Here is a 26,588-nt window from a genome sequence, read left to right as displayed (position 1 = left end):
TAAGGAGAAATTCTACGCATATGATATGACCAGTGGCGTACTAAGGGGAACCTGTATTCAGTCTTTGTTCCTCCTGGGCATTACATTGCTGAAAACCTATCTTTTCTTCGTTTTACTAAATGGCTTTCATTTGCTGGTTAATCTCAGCCCTACATAACATCATGCCCCCTGTATTTACTGAACCCCTATATAACATCGTGCCCCCTGTATTTACTGAACCCCTACATAACATCATGCCCCCTGCATTTACTGAACCCCTACATAACATCATGCCCCCTCTATTTACTGCAGCACTGACCCAGGAAGCACCTCTCGTGGCTGTCTCTGAAAAGGCAGTGTTTACATGAAATTGCCTGCAGGGACAGACAGCAGACGCCAGAACAACCACATTAAGATGTAGTTGTTCCTTTAATCTTCGTAACTAGTGACCATATTTACCTAGATTTTTAAGGACTAGCAGGGTTATTTAGTAAAGTGAGAATTCAAAGCAAATTTCAAATTGAAGGCCACAGTAGCCAAACCGGAAACATACTGGACTTTGAGAATTTTGACAGTTCCGTGATTTTGAACTTTAACATTTACTTTCAATTCTCACTTTAGTAAATAAACCTTTATGTGTTCGATAAGGTCATTATTGTGTAAAGGATGGAGCATATAAAACGTGACGACTTGTAAATGGAGGGTAACAAGAGGCAGAAAGGGAAAAGTAATTTTGCTGTATCCATACGGCATTTAAGTCCTGCACCCAGGACACAGTGTACCATGGCTTTCGCCTGAGTGCATGGATACCCAGAGATTGGCACACTGCCATGGCGTCCACAGATCAAATAAGAAAATCAAAGCAGAAATCTCTGGCCCGAGGCAAGGGTGAGACTTGTAATAATAGCGCAAATAAGACTCAGAGGTTTATTATGATTAACATAAAGCTCTGTACCCTTGAGAAAATTAGAATAATTTAAAGAAGAAAAACCCTCAATGTAGTTATTTCTGTTACATATAGAGAGAGAGAGAGAGAGAGAGAGCACTGCGGAATAAGTTGGCGCAAAATAAATGCCAAGAATAATAATTATATACATAATACTGATAAAGGAAACAAGAACTTTTAGATCTGAATAGCTCAGACGGAAAATAGTGTCCTCGGAGAACGTTTCCAGTTGAGTCACGCTGGTTTTAATTTGTCAAATTCCCTTCTTGATTCTCCAAGAATCACAATGTATTGAATGAATCCTTAACATGACTCTGTATTTGGGTCCAATAAATAAGTATAGCTCCATTATGGTAATAATGATGTACGTCTTATCAATGTGTGTCGCCAAAAAAGCCCTGTGTTTGGTTAGGGATGGTCCCCATTTAGTGGATAAGGCTCAGTGTATAGCAGGGAATGGTCGCCATTTAGTGGATAAGGCTCAGTGTATAGCAGGGAATGGTCGCCATTTAGTGGATAAGGCTCAGTGTATAGCTGGGGATGGTCGCCATTTAGTGGATAAGGCTCAGTGTATGGCTGGGGATGGTCGCCATTTAGTGGATAAGGCTCAGTGTATAGCAGGGAATGGTCGCCATTTAGTGGATAAGGCTCAGTGTATAGCTGGGAATGGTCCCCATTTAGTGGATAAGGCTCAGTGTATAGCTGGGGATGGTCGCCATTTAGTGGATAAGGCTCAGTGTATAGCAGGGAATGGTCGCCATTTAGTGGATAAGGCTCAGTGTATGGCAGGGAATGGTCGCCATTTAGTGGATAAGGCTCAGTCTATAGCTGGGGATGGTCCCCATTTATTGAATAAGGCTCAGTGTATAGCAGGGAATGGTCGCCATTTAGTGGATAAGGCTCAGTGTATAGCTGGGGATGGTCGCCATTTAGTGGATAAGGCTCAGTGTATGGCTGGGGATGGTCGCCATTAAGTGGATAAGGCTCAGTGTATAGCTGGGGATGGTCGCCATTTAGTGGATAAGGCTCAGTGTATAGCTGGGGATGGTCGCCATTTAGTGGATAAGGCTCAGTCTATAGCTGGGGATGGTCCCCATTTATTGAATAAGGCTCAGTGTATAGCAGGGAATGGTCGCCATTTAGTGGATAAGGCTCAGTGTATAGCTGGGGATGGTCGCCATTTAGTGGATAAGGCTCAGTGTATGGCTGGGGATGGTCGCCATTTAGTGGATAAGGCTCAGTGTATGGCTGGGGATGGTCGCCATTTAGTGGATAAGGCTCAGTGTATAGCAGGGAATGGTCGCCATTTAGTGGATAAGGCTCAGTGTATGGCTGGGGATGGTCGCCATTTAGTGGATAAGGCTCAGTGTATGGCAGGGGATGGTCCCCATTTAGTGGATAAGGCTCAGTGTATAGCTGGGGATGGTCGCCATTTAGTGGATAAGGTTCAGTGTATGGCTGGGGATGGTCGCCATTTAGTGGATAAGGCTCAGTGTATAGCAGGGAATGGTCGCCATTTAGTGGATAAGGCTCAGTGTATAGCTGGGGATGGTCGCCATTTAGTGAACAAGGCTCAGTGTATGGCTGGGGATGGTCGCCATTTAGTGGATAAGGCTCAGTGTATGGCTGGGGATGGTCGCCATTTAGTGGATAAGGCTCAGTGTATAGCAGGGAATGGTCGCCATTTAGTGGATAAGGCTCAGTGTATGGCTGGGGATGGTCGCCATTTAGTGGATAAGGCTCAGTGTATAGCAGGGAATGGTCGCCATTTAGTGGATAAGGCTCAGTGTATGGCTGGGGATGGTCCCCATTTATTGAATAAGGCTCAGTGTATAGCAGGGAATGGTCGCCATTTAGTGGATAAGGCTCAGTGTATAGCTGGGGATGGTCGCCATTTAGTGGATAAGGCTCAGTGTATGGCTGGGGATGGTCGCCATTTAGTGGATAAGGCTCAGTGTATGGCTGGGGATGGTCGCCATTTAGTGGATAAGGCTCAGTGTATAGCAGGGAATGGTCGCCATTTAGTGGATAAGGCTCAGTGTATGGCTGGGGATGGTCGCCATTTAGTGGATAAGGCTCAGTGTATGGCAGGGGATGGTCCCCATTTAGTGGATAAGGCTCAGTGTATAGCTGGGGATGGTCGCCATTTAGTGGATAAGGTTCAGTGTATGGCTGGGGATGGTCGCCATTTAGTGGATAAGGCTCAGTGTATAGCAGGGAATGGTCGCCATTTAGTGGATAAGGCTCAGTCTATAGCTGGGGATGGTCCCCATTTATTGAATAAGGCTCAGTGTATAGCAGGGAATGGTCGCCATTTAGTGGATAAGGCTCAGTGTATAGCTGGGGATAGTCGCCATTTAGTGGATAAGGCTCAGTGTATGGCTGGGGATGGTCGCCATTTAGTGGATAAGGCTCAGTGTATGGCTGGGGATGGTCGCCATTTAGTGGATAAGGCTCAGTGTATAGCAGGGAATGGTCGCCATTTAGTGGATAAGGCTCAGTGTATGGCTGGGGATGGTCGCCATTTAGTGGATAAGGCTCAGTGTATGGCAGGGGATGGTCCCCATTTAGTGGATAAGGCTCAGTGTATGGCTGGGGATGGTCGCCATTTAGTGGATAAGGTTCAGTGTATGGCTGGGGATGGTCGCCATTTAGTGGATAAGGCTCAGTGTATAGCAGGGAATGGTCGCCATTTAGTGGATAAGGCTCAGTGTATAGCTGGGGATGGTCGCCATTTAGTGAACAAGGCTCAGTGTATGGCTGGGGATGGTCGCCATTTAGTGGATAAGGCTCAGTGTATGGCTGGGGATGGTCGCCATTTAGTGGATAAGGCTCAGTGTATAGCAGGGAATGGTCGCCATTTAGTGGATAAGGCTCAGTGTATGGCTGGGGATGGTCGCCATTTAGTGGATAAGGCTCAGTGTATAGCAGGGAATGGTCGCCATTTAGTGGATAAGGCTCAGTGTATAGCAGGGAATGGTCGCCATCTAGTGGATGAGGCTCCTATAGGTAGGTCGCCATTTAGTGGATAAGGCTCAGTGTATGGCTGGGGATGGTCATTTAGTGGATAAGGCTCAGTGTATAGCAGGGAATGGTCGCCATTTAGTGGATGAGGCTCAGTGTATGGCAGGGAATGGTCGCCATTTAGTGGATGAGTCCCTATGCTGGTGCCCATGGCTCTCCTCCTCCCGGATTCACGCAGGGCGGGCTCAGCACACAAACAATAAATCAGGATTTACCCAGCTGCGCGTGTTACAGGTTCTGTGCCGGGCCCCAGGGGCCACACGGCTCCTGCATCTTCAACCCCCAGCCAGCATGCAGGGGTCCCAGGGCAGGGACCCCGCTAAGGAGAGGAGATACTCCGACCTCTTCCAGCAGCTGGACTCCAATGGAGATGGACAGGTGGACATCAACGAGCTGAGAGAGGGGCTGAGGGCCATGGGCATGAACCCCAGCCAGAATGCAGAGCAAGTGAGTCAAACTGAGCCACACTCACACTCAGCCATAATCAGTCACACTCAGCCATACTCAGCACCACTCACACTCAGCCATAATCAGTCACACTCACACTCAGCCATAATCAGTCACACTCACACTCAGCCATACTCAGCCATAATCAGCCACACTCACACTTAGCCATACTCAGCACCACTCACACTCAGCCATACTCAGCACCACTCACACTCAGCCATACTCAGCACCACTCACACTCAGCCATACTCAGCACCACTCACACTCAGCCATAATCAGTCACACTCAGCCATACTCAGTCACACTCACACTCAGCCATACTCAGTCACACTCACACTCAGCCATAATCAGTCACACTCAGCCATAATCAGTCACACTCAGCCATAATCAGTCACACTCACACTCAGCCATAGTCTGCACCTTCTATACTGCAACATGAATGGTAACACTGCCATAATCAGTCACACTCAGCCATAATCAGTCACACTCACACTCAGCCATAGTCAGCACCTTCTATACTGCAACATGAATGGTAACACTGCCATAATCAGTCACACTCAGCCATACTCAGTCACACTCAGCCATAATCAGCACCACTTTATACTGCACCATGCCAGGCTCGTCATACCCAACACCACTCTATACTACAACATGACTGGCAACACTGCCATACTCAGTCATACCCAGCACCACTTTATACTGCACCATGCCAGGCTCGTCATACCCAACACCACTCTATACTACAACATGACTGGCAACACTGCCATACTCAGTCATACCCAGCACCACTCTATACTGTAACATGACTGGCAACACTGCCATACTCAGTCATACCCAGCACCACTCTATACTGTAACATGACTGGTAACACTGCCATACTCATCACCACTCTATACTGCACTGCCATCCAGGCCACTCATACTCAGCCATAATCAGCACCACTACATACTGTAACACTGCCAGCCTAGTCCTACCGATCACCTGCTATACTGCAACATGCCAGCCTAGTCATGCTCAGCACCACTCTATACTGCAACAAGACTGGTAACACTGCCATACTCGGTAATACCCAGCACCACTCTAAGCTGCACCATGCTAGGCTAGTCATATCGTGCCAGGCTAGTCATACTCAGCACCCACTCTATACTGCAACATGTCTGGTCACATTGCTTGGGGCTTATATTGCCACCCAGGCTAGCCATCCTCAGTACCATACTGTACAGGCTAAAATCCAGCTGAGATGCAGCCAATAGCCCTGGCAGCACAACAATGAAATTGGCAGCAAATATATTTCCATCCACATACTTAGCAGCACTGTGTATGACTTTGGTATTGTGTGACGATATGAGTTTAATTAACCATTTCAGCTCCAGGAAGCTCAGCAGTCCTTTTCGGGGCCATGACATTGGCTACTGGCGCAGAAATGGTTAATTAGCCATGTAGAGCGTGACTGTAATAAGATTCACTGCCAGGGTCATACACACATCAGGAGACAGGGGTATGCAGACACATGTAAATGTGTGTAAACAATACACAACTCCCATCAATCTGTGGCAGCCACCAACGGTGTCTGTATGTAGCAATGTATTTCAGTTCTCCCTGGACAGAATACACACTCATTGTGGTTCGCACTGTGGAATTTACAAGTCTTTGCCGTATGTGAATAGAGTGTGTGACACTGGTTAGTGCTATATGATGCAGACAGTAAAATCACACGAATTGCAGTGCTTTCTGTTTTCCTTGTACAGGATTATTCAGTAAAGGGTGAAATGTCAAGCATGTGGCAAGAATTTCCGATTTTAGGAAAATATAGCAAAACTGTTGAACTTCATGGACTTTGTGTTTTGTTTTTTTTTCAACCTGGGCTACTATGTAACTACGTAACTGAAAATATAGATGACAAAGATTTTTTTTTTAGTTCTTTTGCCTAAAATTTTAAATCAATTTTCAAATCCCGATACTTCTAAAAATACACACTATTCATGAGTAACCCTGTATGGCGTTTTGATTATAACATACAAGTATCAATATCTGAAGAAGGATCTGTCATTAGTTTTCGTTGTATTGATAGTTTTATTTAATTTATTGATAAGTGTTCTAGAGGTTATTGTGTAAATGATGTGCAATGTCCGCTGTCTCCTGACACTTCATCATTCAGAGTATGTGACTTCTGTACAGCTTATAGGGGCAGTCTGAAAGCACCATAACCACTACAGCTTATGGGTGCAGACTCTCCAGTGTTTGTCAGTTACCAAACAGTTTGACAAGCATATTGCAATAAAACATATTTAGCAGTTTGGATTGTTTGTGCAATTTGATATTTTTAAGAATCAGAATCTAAAAAGTCCTGTTTTTATCTTGAAATCTTGTACGCAGGAAATTCTCCGCGCTGGAGACACAGATCAAGATGGACAACTGGACTTCAACGAATTCACAAACTACTTGGAGGAGCGTGAGCGGCGCCTCCTTCTGATGTTCGATAGCCTGGACCGCAACCATGATGGTGTATATATAATATATATGTAAATATGTCATGTTGTGTAAATGCGTGTGTCCCCAAAGCGATGTGTGCTTGTATAGGGAATCTAAATCAAAGTGGGGTGTTCGTTATACTGCAAAGTGTAAAGAATTAGCAAGGAAATTGTAACGTAGCAAATAAATAAAGAAAATCTCTATTCGCCTGTAATGCCAGATTGGCTATTTTGTACTAAGCTTTGCAATTCCCTAATGAATTTCCCCCAATTTCCTACTTTTGTTAATAACTCCAAAGATGTTAGATGGAAGGTCCAAGGTCTGTGTTTGAAGTGGGGGTGCCACCTAAAATAACTTCGAGTTATAGTCGAGCAGGATGTGCTGTCTTGATCTAAGAAACGCAAGTCTCTGCCATACAAGATGCCGTGAATTCAATTTCCCATGATGCTGTTTCAGCTGCAGATGTTTCTGAATTGCTTTCAGACATTGTGCATTATGGGAGATAACGTCCACAGCCCTCTTTGATGGTAGCTGTTGACATGATTTGTGGAACTGCCCTTAAATTCATAATACTATTAGGATTGGGGGCTTAATCCCTTCCCATCCACCTTATAAAATTAGCACAACGCCGTTTATGTAGCTGCCACCTAATAAATGAGCCTGGAAATAATATTTTTGCAGTACTATACACAGGAAATGTAGCTGTAATTGTGTAATTACAAATACTTTGCCAAAACCTCTAGATGCTGGATTGTATCTGTGTTTGTCAGGAGACGTTTAAAGAGAAATCACAATTTCTGGCTAGTTCGGGGAACCCAGAATCCTCCAATGATAATCTAAGCATGATGGGATATGTAAAACTCAACGTATAGGCTGCCTTAGACTTTTTGATGGCTGGGTTTAATGATAGTTGTTCTCCCCAGCAGGTTGAGCTGAGATTAACTTCACCTGATCCCCATGATAAATTAAGGCCATTTTATGTAGAAAATATTTTATGTTAAAAAAATGTTTAAAAAGTAGTGTCGTCATTGAAGGAAAAGGTTGGGCTAGTAGGGAATACTTAATAAGTCAGCAGATTTGCTTTAAAGAAATTATTTTGGATAGTTTAGGTTATGTTACAGGTCTTTTATATACATTATCCAATAAATGGGGGGGGGGGGGGGGGGTCTCGTCATCCTAGAACACTGGAGGTGTTTGGAGTTAAATTTCCAGAATGGCTGCCTGAGCATTATGGGGAGTGTAGTTTTTAAGCATCCAGAGCAACTTTGCCCTCTGTGTGATATTCCAAAAATTCAGACTTGTGGAAATGATCACGTGTGAAGACATGTCTCCAGGCAAGGATTGAGCAATGGCCACATAGGGTGAAATAACCCTGATCTATTGCAGGAAGATGCCTGCACGCTGAGGCAAGCTGATGGAAGATCAAACAGCCCCAAGAGACAGATATATAAACAAAATCAAAGAGGAGCACATTTAGCTGGGTGTAGGTGCCATCAGTCTGTACTACGAATGCCAAACGCCTTTTTTCTAACACACTGAGCGTGCATGTGAAAACACTCTGTTACTGTTACATACTAGTGTGTGCACAAACCACTGACCTTGCAATGTGTAATCAAGGTTAAATGGAATGTCACCGAAGTAGTGTTAGCATCACTTAGCAGTTCATCATGGGAAATCTAGTTCACCAACATCTGTAGTGCAGAGGTTACACATCACTGCTACAAGAAGTATTTTCATGGATTCCCTGAACCAGTAATTGTGGGAAATTGACTTGGGAACTGCAAACTGTAGGCCAATATAATAAAACAGGAAGAATAGATGAAGTTCATTCACTAAAGTATCAATTGAAAGACACTCCACTGCCCGTATACAAAATACATTTTAAAAATGACTGTTTAGTAGATATATCCTGCATGAAAACATAACATTTTACTCAGTATTTTTCATTGGAGGTATATCTGAAACAGCTTGGAAAACCTGCAGATCTCTTGTCTGTATCCTCTGCAAGCCCTCCCCTTCTAACTCCGCCCAGACTTTCTCTGACTGTCCAATCACAGACTTCCCAATGCAGCTCAATTATAAGTTTTTGGCAGGTGCTCTGGGCAATTGCTGCCTCATGAGTTTTTAGCTCCACTGAGCTAACCGAACCCAGAAGTAACAGGACAGGTTGTATGATTGACAGGTAGGGGGGTGTATATAGTGAATTAATCTCATAATAAGCTTGAATTGAGGAATTATAGACTGTTTGGCTAACCAGTTCTGACTACAAATGCAGCAAGCTTATATTAACCAAGATCCCTTGTTGATCAGTTGGGTATTCACTCACTGAAGCGGTGGTAATCAACAGATGTATTTATATGGACTCTTGGAGGTATGTATAGAAAGAGTTGAGAAATCATGCTATATATTACTGTTCCGATTTAACATCCTGTCTGGTCTGCTGCTTGAGAAGAAATTGTTTCATTTTCAAAATTCATGCATGTCTCCTAGGGCGCATCGATGTGTCTGAGATCCAGCAATGTTTCCACAGCCTCGGGGTTTCAATAACACTTGGCCAGGCCAAGAAGATCCTCCAAAGGTAAGAGAAGAGGCAAATACTGATAGGGCAGGGGCAATGTATACATTTATCAAGATTGCAGAATCTGCTATTAGTTACTTAGCTACCATCCACTGGTAATGTATTTATAGCCTATCAGTAATGCTGATCACACATACATTAGTGTTTATAGACAGAGTGAGCCTCGTCTGTGTTTTTGCGTTCGTTCGGGGATTAATCTGTCTCTTCTGTCTGTACTGCTGCATTACTGGGAGGTTTAAGGTCCAAGTTGGCAAATATTATGTCTCTTCCTGGCAAATCCAGACATATCGTCTTCTCCTTGGCCCATGTAAATAAAAAAAAATGCATGAATCTCTTTTTATCACAGTCCTGTGGATTCAACGGCATCAAATGTTCCAGTGTCACTATATGCTAGAGTTCATATATTTTTAATTCTGGTATCTGATGGGTTAAAATGAATATATGCCTTTAGGCTTTGTAGCGTTTTATGCTTTGCAGTTAAACAGTAACACGTTTAATAGTTGCATTAATCTAATCACCATATCCTACAGACATTCATATTCCCATTCAGTCTTCTTTTATCAGGTTACTAAACCTGGAAGGCTTTAACCCATCGAGTACCAGAATGGAGTGTGGTTTACACAAGGTGAACAGCTCAACATGCTGAAGACACCTTTGCTCTGAAATTGATGGCATTGAGGAGCTAATTAATCAGCAAGACAAATTTCGAGCAATTTGTATATAGATGATAGTGTTAAGGCATAGTTTTTCGAATGTAGTTAGTGTGGGGGTTGTGGACCCGTGTGTGCTATTTCCTGGAGATTGGCTAAGGCTGAAGGGCCGATTTGTGGCAATTGAAATTGTGGGGTGCCATTGTGGGAGCACTCAAAACCAAATTCATAAAGTTAACCCCTTCACTACCAAAATCACGTATTCACATTTAACTTACTTGTCACACTTCACAAAATAAACCCTAAGAAAGTCCAACTGAGCCTCTTTTTTTTGTTTCAATAAAATAAATTTTCTAGAAAAGTTTAATTCTATACCTTTAATTATCTGTAGTGAAAATCAAAATGGCAGGCTTCTCTTCTCTCCTCATATACAGTAGGCACGCAGACATTATTGTTATACTCATTTGACTTTTTATTAAGCTGTATTGCTTTAAATGCGATCATGTGACATAGATATCCCCCAAAGTTGAGTGTTTTTGACTTTTCTATTACTTATTCTTCTCATACTTTCTGGGTGTCACTAAAAGTTATTTCTGTATGGATACAAATCTGAACTATTTCAATTCCATAAATCTCCTGTTTTATCCTACATTTAGCTGCCTGACGCTTCAAATAAACGCTATGCTAAAATATTTTTTTTAACATAAATTCTGTCAATTTGGGCTTTGATTCTGTTATAAGATATAAACATATTTCTTGAATAGCAATTTTCACATTGTTGCCAATGGCTGAACCCACTATTCACTCACCCCGGTTAGGCTTATGACTTCTAGTAGTGATATTAACACATACACTTGCATTTATTGATTAAGGGCATAGTGTCAGCCTGCACCCCTAAAAACAGATTTCTCTATAATGCAGGGCTTACTGGAAATCAAAGTAAAGAATATGCCTGCAGTAATGACATACCGGTACATACGTACCTGAATTTGTTTAACAGGGTTATTTACGAAACCAGGAATTGCACATTTAAATTTCGTAGTTTCCTTTTCAGTTCCATGTAACCCTGCTTTAGTAAAGAAACCAGTTAGTCTGCTATTTACTATAAAATACAATTACACCAAGGTATCCCTAAGAGTTACTTTCTAGCCTCTATGTGACCAAATCCAGGCCTTCCCTGATATTGCAGTGTATCTCCCAGAATTCTCTGTCAGCAAATGGGCAATATTCGCACAGACCTATCCTAGGCCTCACATAGTGATCCCACCAATAGCCCAGCTATATTCATCACACTCCCCTATAGAGCCTGTGCTCAGTTATAATATGTATTGTAATAAATCGGTCTTATATTATCTATCTGTACAAACAGTATGGACCGCGACGGCACACTGACAATCGATTGGCTCGAGTGGAGGGATCACTTTCTGTTCAATCCATTGCACAATATGGAGGATGTAGTCACCTATTGGAAGCACTCGTCGGTGAGTTTTTCTTTAATGTGATTGATAGTGTGTGGTCCTCTTTATCAGTCAGTATACATATATCATGTATGGTGTGTGGTCCTCTTTATCAGTCAGTATATACATATATCCTGTATGGTGTGTGGTCCTCTTTATCAGTCAGTATATACATATATCCTGTATGGTGTGTGGTCCTCTTTATCAGTCAGTATATACATATATCCTGTATGGTGTGTGGTCCTCTTTATCAGTCAGTATATACATATATCATGTATGGTGTGTGGTCCTCTTTATCAGTCAGTATATACATATATCATGTATGGTGTGTGGTCCTCTTTGTCAGTCAGTATATACATATATCCTGTATGGTGTGTGGTCCTCTTTATCAGTCAGTATATACATATATCATGTATGGTGTGTGGTCCTCTTTGTCAGTCAGTATATACATATAATATGCTTGGTGTGTGGTCCTCTTTGTCAGTCAGTATATACATATATCCTGTATGGTGTGTGGTCCTCTTTGTCAGACAGTATATACATATATCCTGTATGGTGTGTGGTCCTCTTTATCAGTCAGTATATACATATATCATGTATGGTGTGTGGTCCTCTTTGTCAGTCAGTATATACATATATCCTGTATGGTGTGTGATCCTCTTTGTCAGTCAGTATATACATATAATATGCTTGGTGTGTGGTCCTCTTTGTCAGTCAGTATATACATATATCATGTATGGTGTGTGGTCCTCTTTATCAGTCAGTATATACATATATCATGTATGGTGTGTGGTCCTCTTTATCAGTCAGTATATACATATATCCTGTATGGTGTGTGGTCCTCTTTGTCAGTCAGTATATACATATATCCTGTATGGTGTGTGGTCCTCTTTGTCAGTCAGTATATACATATATCCTGTATGGTGTGTGGTCCTCTTTGTCAGTCAGTATATACATATATCATGTATGGTGTGTGGTCCTCTTTATCAGTCAGTATATACATATATCATGTATGGTGTGTGATCCTCTTTATCAGTCAGTATATACATATATCCTGTATGGTGTGTGGTCCTCTTTATCAGTCAGTATATACATATATCATGTATGGTGTGTGATCCTCTTTATCAGTCAGTATATACATATATCCTGTATGGTGTGTGGTCCTCTTTATCAGTCAGTATATACATATATCATGTATGGTGTGTGGTCCTCTTTGTCAGTCAGTATATACATATATCCTGTATGGTGTGTGATCCTCTTTGTCAGTCAGTATATACATATAATATGCTTGGTGTGTGGTCCTCTTTGTCAGTCAGTATATACATATATCATGTATGGTGTGTGGTCCTCTTTATCAGTCAGTATATACATATATCCTGTATGGTGTGTGGTCCTCTTTATCAGTCAGTATATACATATATCATGTATGGTGTGTGGTCCTCTTTATCAGTCAGTATATACATATATCCTGTATGGTGTGTGGTCCTCTTTATCAGTCAGTATATACATATATCATGTATGGTGTGTGGTCCTCTTTATCAGTCAGTATATACATATATCATGTATGGTGTGTGGTCCTCTTTATCAGTCAGTATATACATATATCATGTATGGTGTGTGGTCCTCTTTGTCAGTCAGTATATACATATATCATGTATGGTGTGTGGTCCTCTTTGTCAGTCAGTATATACATATAATATGCTTGGTGTGTGGTCCTCTTTGTCAGTCAGTATATACATATATCATGTATGGTGTGTGGTCCTCTTTATCAGTCAGTATATACATATATCATGTATGGTGTGTGGTCCTCTTTATCAGTCAGTATATACATATATCCTGTATGGTGTGTGGTCCTCTTTATCAGTCAGTATATACATATATCATGTATGGTGTGTGGTCCTCTTTATCAGTCAGTATATACATATATCCTGTATGGTGTGTGGTCCTCTTTATCAGTCAGTATATACATATAATATCCTTGGGGTTTGGTCCTCTTTGTCAGCGAGTATGCTGAAAAATAGAATTTTTGCAGTTTTTGGCCAACACAGCGGTGTTTGAAAACTAGTCAAGTTTGGGGGGAAATTTATCAGTTCTGCACAATCCCTGGTTTAATGAAGAAATCACTACAAGACACACACACACACACACACACACGCAGTGGTTCCTTATGCTGTATTATTGTCAGCAATTCTCACTTTGCAGATTCCTCATGTCCATATATGTGCTGCCATAATCCTTTATAATAAACACATAGCAGCGGTCTAGGTTACACAACACAAGGGTAATGTCCCTGCGGTTTGAGTCATGGGACTCGTTCGTGTGGATATAGCCCCTCCTCCTCAATCTTTCTGACAGGGACCGTGTTAAGGATAGGCTCGCTGGACGTGTAGACGGGCTAATCCATTCTCATGTGAATATCCTTAAAGGGGTCAGAGCTAGTCCCTGGCTATAAATAGCTGTATATGATCCTTAGCTGTTAGTGCTGAACGTATGGTACTGTTTGACTCATCACTCACTAGTGTCTATTAAGCAGCAAATTATCGTGCACTGAAAACCACTGCAAAATTTAGGCATTGGCTGCTTTGGAAAAATTCTCATTGTTTTTCGAGTAAACCTGTACAGTGAATATTGGTAAAGCAGCGGTTATACCTACCTATACATTTAATCACCATCTGAAAACGGCTCTCTGTCTTGGGTATTCTTCTCTTCGACCAGACATTCTATTTATTAAAGGACACAGACTACATCGCATTGATAACTTTTAACTTTATTCCAAAATACCAGTCTCCCCTTCTCTCTGCATCCGAAAACTATTATAAAACAGTGACAAAGGCCTGGAGCTGCCCCATCCCCTTTTCTATACGTGTTATGGAAATACTGCATTAAAATAGATGTAAAAAAACAGATCATTTTGAATTTCCCTGTTAACTGTGAATCTGCAGATTCCTTGCATTTCTCATCCAACCCCGGCTCCTGGAGCACTGAGTATATTTCATTGTAGAGGTTTACGGATTATCTAATTAAGCTGTAATATGTAGTTTCTTTCATGAAAAGGAATGAATGAAATGACAGCAATATAACAAATAGTAAAGTTGAATTGAAATGGAAAAATTCAGTATTGCTCTATGACTGAAAATACTCTGCAAAGTATCAGCTCTCTGCCCCATGACCTATGCAAACAGCCCTAGGTAGTTATGGTCCTTGGACTGTTAAGTTGATACGGTTCTTATTAACTATTATTGCCATGTGTAAACTAGGTTGGAAAAAAATCCAGCCTTTTTAAATGACATTTGTAGCATTTCATATTGAAAAGTCTCTGGACAGGGAGTTCCAAATTCTTATTTTACGAATCGTTCAAAACCCGTTCTCTGCTTTAGCCAAACAATGGATGAGCATCTTTGTACCGCTCTGAACAGATGCCCAGTGAATACACTGTTGTGTTTCGATGTCTTTATTTTACTTTGCATCAGAACTGCACTGGTTTAATATCGATAACCCACCTACTATGCACCATGTCAACTGTAGTATGTATAGAGTATTGCTGTGCTCATATTGGCTCTAACCGCAGATAGTCCTTATTCCTGTAGATGCTGGATATAGGAGAGTCACTGGCAGTTCCTGATGAGTTCTCGAAGAAAGAGATTCACTCCGGAATGTGGTGGAAGCAACTCCTGGCTGGTGGGGTAGCCGGAGCTGTGTCAAGAACCGGAACTGCTCCATTGGACCGACTAAAAGTTCTCATGCAGGTAATTGATTAAAAACTACATGTGTTTAATGTACTACAAGATAACCCCTCCACCTCTATCATCATCTTTTTAACCCCTAAATTATAATATTCCCATTACTCCAAGGTGTCATTGTATCACCCAAATTATAATCCGATACATCATTATTTTTGTAAATAATTATCCAATTCTGACACATTATTATCTCTGCTATCACAATTATGCTATTCTATTAAAACAAAATTGTAATTTATTTACCCAACTGTAATTATCTTCTTGAATCCCCTCAAAAAAAAAATTTAAAAATTTCCTTGGCACCCATATCCTAACCATTGCTCATTTCCTTTGGAACAGCCTGCCTTCCCCCAGCAGACTCTCAAAACCCATCTGTTCAAAAATGCTTATGGCATTCCAGAGTAACTTTTATTTTACATACTTGTCTTGGGCTTTCTCCTAAAGAGCCGCACTCCACTCTTACCTCCAGTACTAATACTTTTCCACTTTGTTTGTTTGCTGTACACTTGATGCCCTATTGTGTCTTTATACCTCACCATCTCTAGACTGTAAGCTCGATGGAGCAGGGTCCTCATCTACCTATTGTTCCTGTATCATTTAGTAATTGTCTTATGTATTGTTAAATGTCCCCCTTTCATAATATTGTTAAGTTGGCGCTATAAAAATACCAACAATAATAATCAACCCAGGAACTAAAATGACCCACCCACATGTCAGTTTTCTCCTTATTGCCTCCCACTCCAGTGCATTGATATGTGTTCCTAAGTCTTCCAACAAATGGTTTAGTTTCTTTGACCAAGTCAAGGTTGTCACATCCTCTAAATAATGGCTCTTTCCTCATTTAATTGCTTTTTCTTTTCCCCTATAACTTCCCCCAGGTCAGATCCATCCCCATACAAGTGTCCCTATTTTTGTCTACCTATAGGTTCATGGTTCTCAAACTCAGGGTCGCTCCATGTGGAAAGGTCTTATGGAGATGATAAAGGAAGGTGGCATTCGCTCACTGTGGCGTGGAAATGGCATAAATGTCTTGAAGATTGCACCTGAATCTGGCATCAAATTCATGGCATATGAACAGGTGAGACCATTTGTCCAGTTAGTTCAGACCAAGATCAGGTGGCCTACAACTTTCTTACTTCCATGGACTCGATCTCCCATGGTTCTTTAACATTCAGTAGGTGGTTGAGATTCATGCTTGTCGCATGTCATGTACAGGTTAGGTTGCTATAGACACCTATGGACCATTGCGCTAACTATCATAGTTATTTACTAAAGTGAAAATTGAAAGGGAATTTCAAATTTAAGACCACAGTAACTGAATTGGAATCATAGCTGGTTTTGAGAATTTTCCCAGTTCAGCTACTGTGACCTTAAATTTTGAATTCTCACCTTAGTGAATAGCCCTGAGTGTGTCATCCGACGTGACGTACTATTTGAATATTTTTTCTTTGAGTGTTGACTCTCTTCGCAGATCAAGAAGCTGATCCGTGGGCAACATGAGACTCTGCGGGTTAGAGAGAGATTCGTTGCTGGCTCATTGGCTGGAGCCATTGCCCAAACAGCAATTTATCCAATGGAGGTGAGAAATAGAGGGTGGAAGGGGGAGACATAGCAATGGTGCTGGTGACAAAGAAAGACAATGACTTAGGCAGGAAAGGTTTAAAGGTAGATCCACAGCTATTGCTTATTTACATCTACCAGCATGCGGGCAGTTCATCTTGACTTGCAATTCTACAAAAACTGAGAATGTGACCTGGAGTTAAAAATAACAAACAAAATGGGAGAGATGGAAAATAGTAAGAAAGGTTCCATAAGTGGGAGAAATGGCAATTAATAAGAAATGTTCTAAAAGTGGCAGAGATGGCGAGTAGTAAGAAAGGTTGCTAGGAGAGCAGAAAGTAGAGATTCATTTTTGAAATATGGAAGGGATGGATGTGCTATGATCAATATACCTTAAATTTGACACAGGTGCTAAAAACAAGGCTGGCTCTTCGCCGGACTGGACAGTACTCGGGGATGGCAGACTGTGCCCGACACATTCTTCGAACTGAGGGCATTAGAGCATTTTCAAAGGGCTACCTCCCCAACCTGCTGGGTATTGTGCCTTATGCGGGTATCGATTTGGCCGTGTATGAGGTGAGAAACACTCTGCTATTCGTTACTAATCCCAACCTCTCTTTTGTTAAGATATTGTTTAGACTCTAAGTCATGTCTAGGTATCAACCTTCATCATCTTGGCTTTATACCATGCATGTCATTAAGTGGCAGACCTAATGGACCTTCTTCTAGCAACAGGATAGCCAAAAGGTAGATTCTTAAATGTTGTGCAGCCAGGGCCGGTGCAAGGATTTTTGGGTACACAGGCGAAGATGATTTTGGCCCCCACCCCTCCAAAAAAAGCATCTTCACCTGTGTGCCTCTTAACCCCCCTTTTATGTCTTAACCCACTTTTTAATGACTTACCCCCTTTATTTCCCTTGTGTATCTCTTACAACCCCCCTTTGTGTGTCTCCTTCTCTCCTAGTCCCTTTATGTCTTTTACTCTTCCCAGCTCCTTTGTCTGTTTCTACCCCAGCTCGTTTGTTTCCCCCATCCCCTCTGTGTCTCTTTTTCCTCTTCTTCAGCCCCTCTGTATCTCTTTCACCCCAGCCCCTTTGTTTTTTCACCCCCAAGTCCTTCAGTGTGTCTCTTACATCCCCAACCCTATCTGTGTGTCTTTCTACCCCCTCATGTCCATCTGTGTGTCTTTCTCCCCACTCGGGCCCCCTGTGTGTCCCTCTCCCCTACATGTCCTTTAGTGTTCCTCTCTCCTCCATGTCCCTTACTGGTGCTCTCACTTCCCTGTCCTTTAGTGTTCCTGTCCTCTCCCTGTCCTTTAGTGTTCCTGTCCTCTCACTGTAACCCTTAGTGGTCCTCTCCCCTCCCCGTCCATTAGTGGTCCTCTCCCCTCTCTTCCCTGTTCCTTAGTTTTCCTCAACCCTCCTCTCCATGTCCCCTAGTGTTCCTCTCCCCTCCTGTCCTTGTCCTTTAGTGTTCATCTCCCCTCCCTCCCAGTGGTGTATCCTGGTTTTGTGCTGCCCTAGGCAGGACAAAACTCAGGCGCCACCCCCACCCAACCCTTCCCCCCCCCCCCGCGCCACCCCCACCCAACACTTCCCCCGTCCCGCCTTCTAAATACACACACACACACACACACACACATTCACTGACAGATACGCATACACTAGCTAACAGAAACACACACTCACTAGCAGACACACTCACTAGCAGACACACTCACTAGCAGACACACTCACTAGCAGACACACTCACTAGCAGACACACTCACTAGCAGACACACTCACTAGCAGACACACTCACTAGCAGACACACACACACACTCACACAGTCTAACATAGTCTAACACACACACACATAGTCTAACACACACACACACTGACATACACACACACACACTAACACACACACACTAACAGACATACACACACACTAACAGACATACACACACACTAACAGACACACACACTTACAGACATACACACACACACTTACAGACATACACACACACACTTACAGACATACACATTTTTTTTTAAAATTTAACCCCCCCAGCCTCCTTACCTTTGGGAATGCTGGGGGGGGTTATCTTTCTCCCTGGTGGTCCAGTGGCTACTCCCTCGCGCGCCGCAGAATGATGCTGGGAGGCGGAGCCGGAATATGACGTCATATTCCGGCTCCCAGCCTCACTCTGCGGCACGCGAGGGAGCTGAGCAGACAGCTCAGAGGAAGTGCTCGCCACCCGCCCGCACCCACAGGCAGCCCAGCATGTCTGTTAGCCGCAAGGCTAACAAGGCATTTGCCCTGGGCATTTGGGGGCGGCTTTTTTTGCCGCCCCCTGAAAAATGCCACCCAAGGCAAATGCCTTGTTTGCCTCGCGGCTAATACGCCCCTGCTCCCTCCCCTGTCCCTTAGTTTTCCTCTCCCCCCCACCTCCCTTAGTGGTCCTCTTCCCTGTCCCTTAGTGGTCCTCTTCCCTGTCCCTTAGTGTTTTTCTCCCCTCCCCTCCATGTCCCTTTGTGTTCCTCTCTGCTCCCCTACCCTCCCTCCCTTGCATCCCTTATTACCTTTCTTGTAGCATGGCCAAGCGGAGTGGAGCGTACCAGAAGCTCCTGTACCCGGCCTGACTGACAGGAAGTGCTCTCTCAGGAAGAAGCTCCTATACCGCGGTCCGCTCTGTTCGGCCACACTACGCTTTCTCTTGCCAGTCACTGTAATCTAGCACCTCCTGGCCGGTGAGCACTAAGGCGACATCCTGTGCCGCCTTATGGACACACCGGCCCTGTGTGCAACTCCCACAAAGCTTTTCCAGCTGGAGATCTACCATTTTCCCATCCTTGCAAGGTTGTATTTGTGAGCAGTGTTTGTGTGTTTGAATGAAAGCATATTTTTGCATGTATGTGTGAATGTAGTATTGTATTTGTATCTGCTGTTGCCATTTTAATGCAGTGGTGTGTTTGTATGTAGTGTTGGTGTTTTAATGTAGGTAAGCATTTGTGTGTAGTGTTGGCATTTGAATGCAAGGGTGTATTTGTATTGTGTTGGTATTTGATTGCCGGGATGTATGGATACATACTCACATACTGACTGACATACATACACACTGACACACATAGATACACACCCATACTGACACAGATACATATACAGACACAGATACACACATACATAGAACACACCCATACTGACAAACAGACAGATACATAGATACACAGCCATACTGACACAGATATATATACACACATATTCTTACACCGATACACATAAACACAGATAGATAGATACACACACAAGTCATTATTTCCATTTTTAGCCACCCTCCTCTTTCCATATATTTGTGGTGCAAGAGGGTTGCTTACCTGGGGTCAAGCAGGCCCTGCTGGCTGAAGCTGTTAGGAGTCTGGATCTGCTACATGTATTCATATATACCAATCTGCAGTGCTTTATATTGTACATGAATGCCAACTTTATTCAGCTGCCTGTATACTAACTGCTCATATACCAGTTATTTGGGCTTTATGTCACCCTTGAATACTTGTTTATGGCATGGCAGTATGTATATTTGATATATATATAGCCTTTACATATGTACTTAGCACATTACAGTAGAGTGAGGTGCACTAAGTGTAAAAGATATACAATATGTTGTGTGTATATTTTATTTGTATATCACTAACACTTAGCACTTTACAGGTTACATAACAGTAGATAGAGGTACAGTAAGTGCAATGGGTATACAGTGTGTATATATTTTATTCATAAAGAGGTAACAGGTGTACTCAGCACTTTACGGGTTACATTACAGCAGATAGAGGTACAGTAAGTGCAATAGTTATACAGTGTGTATATATTTTATTCATAAAGAGGTAACAGGTGTACTCAGCACTTTACAGGTTACATTACATTAGATGGAGGTACAATAAGTGCAATGGGTATACAGTGTGTGTATATTTTATTCATAAAGAGGTAACAGGTGTACTCAGCACTGGACAGATTACAGTAGATGGAGGTACAATAAGTGCAATGGGTATACAGTGTGTATATATTTTATTCATACAGAGGTAACAGGTGTACTCAGCACTTTATGGGTTACATTACAGTAGATAGAGGTACAGTAAGTGCAATAGTTATACAGTGTGTATATATTTTATTCATAAAGAGGTAACAGGTGTACTAAGCACTTTACGGATTACATTACAGTAGATAGAGGTACAGTAAGTGCAATAGTTATACAGTGTGTGTATATTTTATTCATAAAGAGGTAACCGGTGTACTCAGCACTTTACAGATTACAGTAGATGGAGGTACAGTAAGTGCAATGGGTATACAGTGTGTGTATATTTTATTCATACAGAGGTAACAGGTGTACTCAGCACTTTACGGGTTACATTACAGAACATGGTGTTGACAGTAATACATTTGAAATAAATATATCAACGAGATAGATGTTGAGATATTCCAAAGCTAGGCAACAAGGGAGAACACTTTTTATCTGTATCGATCTGTGGAGATTACAATGACAGTCTTGCTATGAATAAAGCGTTTAGTGTGGACTATCCTGGGTGACATGCATTTTGGGGGTTGGTACCAGGAGAGTCATGTCAAAAGGATAAATTAAGTGTTCTTCTAGGTGGTGGGAAGAGTATTTTAGTGGCTGGGGTAGACTGAATTGCAGAGGATACCTATAGATATAGTAAATTTATATTTCTTTTTATCCCTGTGCGTTTTGACATGCTGTGCATCTCACAGTTTGTCTGCTATTACGTAAATCATGGCTCTCCAACACACAGCTTATTGCCCAGCTATATAACTTAAATATAATTATTTCCTTGCGTGCTAATTAGGAAATCCCAAAACGCCAGTAGGATTATGTTTGCGAGCAGTTGGTGGAATTAACAAAGATTATCTAATGTAATGTTTCCAGTTTCCGGTTCGGTTTTCAGTCAGAAAAATAAAAGGAAGGAAAATATCTGTTAAAAAAAAAAATATATATTAATTATGCGATAAAAAGACAGTGAAACTAATATCTCCCCTAAATTCTACTCTCCAAGATCTGCCTATTCTTTCTTCAGTCTCCTCTCCTGCCTTACGTCTACTTTGTCCTTTTATGTTTTCACAATTCTCCTACTTATTCTTCATTCCCTCACATTCCCCATTCATATATATTTTTCTCATGGCTTCCACCGACCCCTTTCATCTTATTCTCCTCCCTCCTAGACGCTGAAGAACACATGGTTGCAGAGGTACAGAGCTGGAACCAGCGCAGACCCAGGAGTACTCGTGTTATTAGCGTGCGGGACGATGTCCAGTACATGTGGGCAGATTGCCAGTTACCCACTCGCCCTGGTCCGGACACGCATGCAAGCGCAGGGTGAGCGTGTGTGTATATAATGAACTGAATGGACTTTTACAGAATATGAACAGGGAATGCAACCTCCGTCCGTCATTAACAAAGTTATTCAATAAAGCGAGAACTCAAAGTGAATTAAAAGAGAATTTCAAATTTATGGCCAGAGAGGTTGAAATGGAATCATAGCTAGCTAGAGATTTTTTTTTATTTATTTCAGCTTTCATGCCTTAAATTTGAATTCTCACTTTAGTTGTAAGAATATTTCTCTATTTCTTAAAAGTAGTAACAAAATGGTGCCAACAAAATGCTTCAAATTCTAAAGCTGTTGTATAATTAGCTGAATGATTTTTGGTTTTTTTTTGGCAGCATACTGAATATTTACCCGATCTCCTCTGTCCCTTCCACCTTCTCCATTTTGAAATATTCCCTTCTTGCTGGTTACCGTAATGAAGTACATGATACCATTATTATTAGTTTGGCATTTATAGAACGCCAACCTAATCCGCAGCACTTTCTGTCAAAAGACAGTTATGTCCATCAGGAAGCAAGAGCAAAGGTTTCTGCGAGCTGTAGTTTAGCTAATAGGCTGATAGAACTACATCTTCCAGAAACATCTGCCCTGCCCATAATGCCTTGCTGTGCTGGGGATTTATGAAACAAAGTCAGCTCTTTAAAAAGGTCCCATACTAAAGTTTTAGAGCATCTTGATTGACAGATCACGTTTGTCTTCTCAGCGCTAGAGAGAGCATGTGTAAAGCCTGTGACAGTATTGCAGTAGCAGCTACTTCAAATGTGAGGATCTTTTTAAAAATAAAAATGTATTCGTTGTTCTCTTCGAATACGTTATGTATTCAACGCATACAAAAATGTGTCTTTTCCCCCCCTTGAGAGCTATAATAACAGGCAAATACTCCTGTTGTAGATCAGTTATACAGTATTCTGTAAGCGAGAAAGGTTAAAGTCCAGGACACTATGTAACTAACTAAAGGAATACCAAAGTTTAGAATTTACCCTCCTTTGTAATGCATTGAAAAGATAAACCAGTGAACAAAACAGCAAAAATAAATAGATAAAAAAAAGCTCTGAATCTTTTTAGCTTGCTAGAAATCCTTTGGTTTAGATTAAGTGATGCCTTACTGAGAGAAAATGTGTAAAATAAATGTACTTTGAATGGTTACTCCAAGCATTATAGCCACCACAGCATGCTGCCAGGAGTATCCTGGGGCTTGGTTGCTTGGTAATGGGGGAAATGTTTAGCAACGAATTGCCCCCAGCAGGACTGGTGACACGCTTCCGGATCCTAGGATTCTGCAGAGACACGGAAACTGCTGCTGCTGTGTTTTATTGGCTAAGACTGTCAGCTGACTGTTGCAAAGAATTTTTCGGCTACTGTTTTCCGGCTACTGTTTTGGGCTGGCTGATGACACCTATGGTGCTGCAGGAAGTGAAGTTACACCTCCAGCATCTAAGGTTTAAAAAAAAAAAAACTATGTATGTGCAGGATTTCAAAGCAAAAAACTGTACATATGGAATCCAGGCACCATGACCACTTCAAATTGCTGAAGTGTCCATGGTTTTTGGAGTAAATATTTGAGTTTACAATATGTACTCATTGTTCCTAACCTGTGGTTGTCTGTTTCAGCTTCTATAGCGGGCTCTCCTCAGCTCTCCATGGTTGCCCTGTTCCGACATATCGTGGCACGGGAAGGTTTCTTTGGTCTGTACCGCGGCATTGCACCAAACTTCATGAAAGTGATCCCAGCAGTTAGCATCAGCTACGTGGTGTATGAGAATATGAAACGTGTTCTCGGTGTGACCAGCCGGTGAGAAGACTAGATGCCCATAGATCATATCAACCTTTAAAGACCACAACATTCATGAATATAAAGCCCAAAAAAACTTGATAATGGGAAGCCACAAGGGCTAAGATCTGGTTCTACTGTCATGATCCACCTATCCCAAATACTAAGTTTTTAGGACCACAGAAGATGACCAGGATAAGCCCATTTTACGGGTAATTAAAGCCCTTACCACAAGTTGTCTTGCACCATGCTGCCCGTCTCCCTGCTTTCTGGGGTTGCACTGAGATTTTTGGGCCACCACATGCATAGACATTTTTGGGGTGTCCTTGCTAATGCTGCCGTGTTCCTTCACACACTAAGAAGGGAAGCATGATAGAGATGGACTACCTATCTACCCTCATCCTCCTTCGCCTGATCCCATGAGCTTGCATCAATGAATGTCACTTTAATGATTGTATGTCTTGCATGGTATGGAATTTGCCTTTACGTTAGGGTAGGGGGGTCCTATCTGGCCCTTCAGTCCTTGCGTTGGGGTTTTGTAATGAGGATGTGTGTACTGACCACTCACCTTTTGAATGTATATCTGAATTGTAAATGTAGGTTATTTGGCAGCTGCACTGCATTGTGGGACTTCCAGTAGAGGAGGCATAATTTAATGCTCTCTTTAATATTATTCAGTAGTCGCCCACACACTGTATAGTCTCTCTAAGCCAGTGGTCTCCAGCCTTTCATAAGATTGTCCATTTAGTTTTAAGGAAGTGGAGCTAGATTCCATAAAAAATAATGGTGTAATACAACAATGCAGTGTTTGGGCAGATCTATGACCTGTGCTGTGCATTGTGGCCTCCAAACATCACACAGAAGGAGCATCTATATTTCCCCCCACTGCTTTGCAAAGGAGAAAGATCTGAACCTCACTATGCAACAGATCTCCCTGGCTGCATTCATTAGTCCTTCTGTGGCCCACTAACAAAATGTTAGCATATGGCATCATGTTCTAAAACAGTATAGCTCAGTGGGTAAACGTGCAGGCTATAATCTGTCTTTACAGGGAGATTGCTGATTGGCATTTTAATAACTAGAGAACAAGAAGGCTGGGACGTCTCTACTTGGCCACCAAGAATGAGGCTTAGCAAGTTCTCTCCTCCAGGAATTCATAGTGTGTTATTTTTGTTTTTGTTTTTAATTAATTGGAGTTGTAGAGAAGCGCTAGGGTCCACAGTCATGTTCTACACACAGACAAAATTCTTGTAGCCCACTGTTTGGACAGCCCATGTCTAGAAGATGTAAAGGAACATTTTAGGCACCATAACTACTTCATTGCAATAATGTTGTTATGGTGCCAGGAGGTCCCTTCTTACCTTTTAGTAGTTAAACCATTCACAAATGGTCAAAATCTTAAATCAAGTACCGTTTAGCCCTGCCCTTCCACTACGCTCTGATTCTTTAAATAGGAAGCCCCGGACAAGGGCCCCACTAACACTCTAAATCAGTAGCCCAAACATTTGCAAAAAAATTTTTTAAAGCCGTTTTAATGAATGGGGAGCTATTGATTGGTTAGAGTATCAGCTCTCAGCCAATCAGCTGTGCCCCTGTCCGAGGCGTTATGATTCAAGAATCGGGGAGATGAAGAAGTAAATGGGCAGAGCTAAAAAAAACGCTGGATTCAAGACTTGGTGTCAAACTGTTAATGAACGGTATAACCCCTAAAGATAAGCCTGCGCCAGGGATCTCCTGGCACCATAACAACTTCATTCTAATAAAGTTATTATGGTGCCCAGAGTGTTCCTTTATATATGTCTATTGAGAAGAATGATTGTGAATGTTTAAACCAATGCCTTTGAAGAAGGCTGAGTGATGTGATATGTTTTGGTTACGCCATCAAAAAAATAGTTTTTAGCACATTATTAATCTACAGTTTAGTGGTATGTGAATGTATTTATTAAGATGATTTCTGACTGATATCAGAGGGTTGCTAAGGTGCTGAACAAACTTTAATTTAGGTTAATTTCCATTAAAATGTTTGTTTTTTGTGATACTACTGTTTCTAGAAATAATTATACATCAACTTTACTGTATGTGGCACAACCAGGCTCACAAATTGCTCAATTTACGTCTTATGTCTTGAAAAGCAGTACATTAAATGGAAACTTGTTCTGCAAGGCAGTCTTATCACAGTATACAAGAGGAACTAAAGATGATGTACAAGTTTATCTTAAAGGAAAGCTCACGTAACTTCTTGTTTAACAAACAGCCCTGAGAATCTTTTCATTGCCGTTTATTTAGGGCAAACCACATTATTCCAGAGGTAATTAATGGCTTGGGATGTTAACTGCTGGTGCGTAATCTCACATGCAGTAGTGAAGTCCACCACTCCCAACGCTTCAGGATATGCAGGGGCTCGAATAAGCCAAACATAAAGTGAAAAATAGAGCTCAGGTAGATACAAGCCTAAAAGGACACTATAACCATTTCAACTAATTCTATTTATTATTATGTCTGTAGTCCTCTGGTCCCATCCCTCCGTTCGTATTAAACTATTTTCAAGCAGTTTTTAACTCTAAATAAGGGTCCCTGACTTCCTAC

The 26,588-nt window shown here is 41.9% G+C and overlaps 1 protein-coding gene across 2 annotated transcripts; it reads left to right on the top strand.

Moving 5' to 3' along the window:
* The first annotated feature begins 4,135 nt into the window (after positions 1 to 4,135).
* Positions 4,136 to 26,164, top strand: LOC134603547 (mitochondrial adenyl nucleotide antiporter SLC25A23-like). 2 transcript variants are annotated; one of them, XM_063449628.1, is made up of 10 exons: positions 4,136 to 4,396; positions 6,773 to 6,899; positions 9,359 to 9,446; positions 11,466 to 11,577; positions 15,141 to 15,299; positions 16,219 to 16,371; positions 16,765 to 16,872; positions 17,262 to 17,429; positions 22,068 to 22,221; positions 23,843 to 26,164. In XM_063449628.1, exons 1-10 carry the CDS (start codon positions 4,241 to 4,243, stop codon positions 24,025 to 24,027), a joined length of 1,410 nt encoding a protein of 469 aa, XP_063305698.1. In that variant the 5' UTR covers positions 4,136 to 4,240; the 3' UTR covers positions 24,028 to 26,164. The 2 variants fall into 2 exon arrangements, with proteins under 2 accessions (XP_063305698.1, XP_063305700.1); XM_063449630.1 differs by lacking the exon at positions 4,136 to 4,396 and having other exon boundaries at positions 6,836 to 6,901.
* Positions 26,165 to 26,588: the final 424 nt, after the last annotated feature.

Source organism: Pelobates fuscus, chromosome 3 (assembly GCF_036172605.1).
Source record: "Pelobates fuscus isolate aPelFus1 chromosome 3, aPelFus1.pri, whole genome shotgun sequence".
In the NCBI taxonomy this organism is placed as follows: domain Eukaryota; kingdom Metazoa; phylum Chordata; class Amphibia; order Anura; family Pelobatidae; genus Pelobates; species Pelobates fuscus.
This window is presented reverse-complemented; position numbering and strand designations above follow the sequence as displayed.

Excerpts from the sequence above, each read along its gene's own strand:
- LOC134603547 (XM_063449628.1), top strand. The coding sequence starts at position 4,241 with ATGCAGGGGTCCCAGGGCAGGGACCCCGCTAAGGAGAGGAGATACTCC. Across the intron at positions 4,397-6,772 it reads CCAGCCAGAATGCAGAGCAA|GAAATTCTCCGCGCTGGAGA; the intron begins GTGAGTCAAACT and ends TCTTGTACGCAG. Across the intron at positions 6,900-9,358 it reads CCTGGACCGCAACCATGATG|GGCGCATCGATGTGTCTGAG; the intron begins GTGTATATATAA and ends CATGTCTCCTAG.